We start from the raw sequence: 751 nt of genomic DNA, 5'->3' as shown, positions 1-751 counted from the left end.
GTAATGAGCATGAAATAGGTTATGGACTGCAGTGGAGGAAAAACATGCTCTGGTTTTCATAACGAGCAGAGAGTCAGTGATTAGACGGGTAATGTAATTCACCCTCGCAAATGAGGAAGAACATCTCAAAATGTTCAGGGAGAGGAACTTGTGTCGCAGTGCAGTCAGCTGTCTGTGTTCAGGGTCACTCACAAAAACGTTCTATATGAGAGACGAGATTGTGTATCGATTCTGTGTGCACATTCAAAATCTTGTTCGCTGATCTTAAACACTGTTTTAACATTCATGTTCCATAACTAAATACACAGATAATACATGGTACTACAAAAGAGACAACGAGCTGTTGCCCTCATAATCTACATGTTTGTTGCATATCTAACCTCTCTCTCTCTCTTTCTCTCTCTCTCTCTCCCCTGTAGTTGACTCCGGCGCAGCCCTGTCGCGCCCACAGCGCCCCCTCTCGGCCCGGGTGGCCCACCATGCCCCGGCCATGAAGGGCTACCAGGTGAGTCGCAGCCTGTCGCAGCACTCCTCAGGGCCATGCCACTGCATGCCGGAGGACTGCGACGCAGCGCGGGATTACATGCACCATCTCGACCACTACCAGGGCCATAACGACCACCCTCATTACCCGCCGGGCGGACCCCCCGAGCCCTTGGCCCTGCCCCCTTCCGGCGGAGGCACCTTCCCACGTTCGCACCCCAGCCAACAGCCCTACGACTCCTGCGAAGAGTGCCTGTCGTCAGCGGGC

General features: G+C 53.5%; 1 protein-coding gene across 1 annotated transcript in view; it reads left to right on the top strand.

Moving 5' to 3' along the window:
• The first annotated feature begins 490 nt into the window (after positions 1-490).
• dlgap3 (discs, large (Drosophila) homolog-associated protein 3) overlaps positions 491-751 on the top strand; it is a 15,028-nt gene continuing 14,767 nt past the window's right edge. The window contains exon 1 of the mRNA XM_030789537.1: positions 491-751. This exon is cut by the window's right edge and continues 801 nt beyond it. Within this exon, the coding sequence (XP_030645397.1) occupies positions 491-751 (261 nt within the window).

The sequence above is a fragment of the Chanos chanos genome, chromosome 12 (genome assembly GCF_902362185.1).
Source record: "Chanos chanos chromosome 12, fChaCha1.1, whole genome shotgun sequence".
NCBI lineage: Eukaryota > Metazoa > Chordata > Actinopteri > Gonorynchiformes > Chanidae > Chanos > Chanos chanos.
This window is presented reverse-complemented; position numbering and strand designations above follow the sequence as displayed.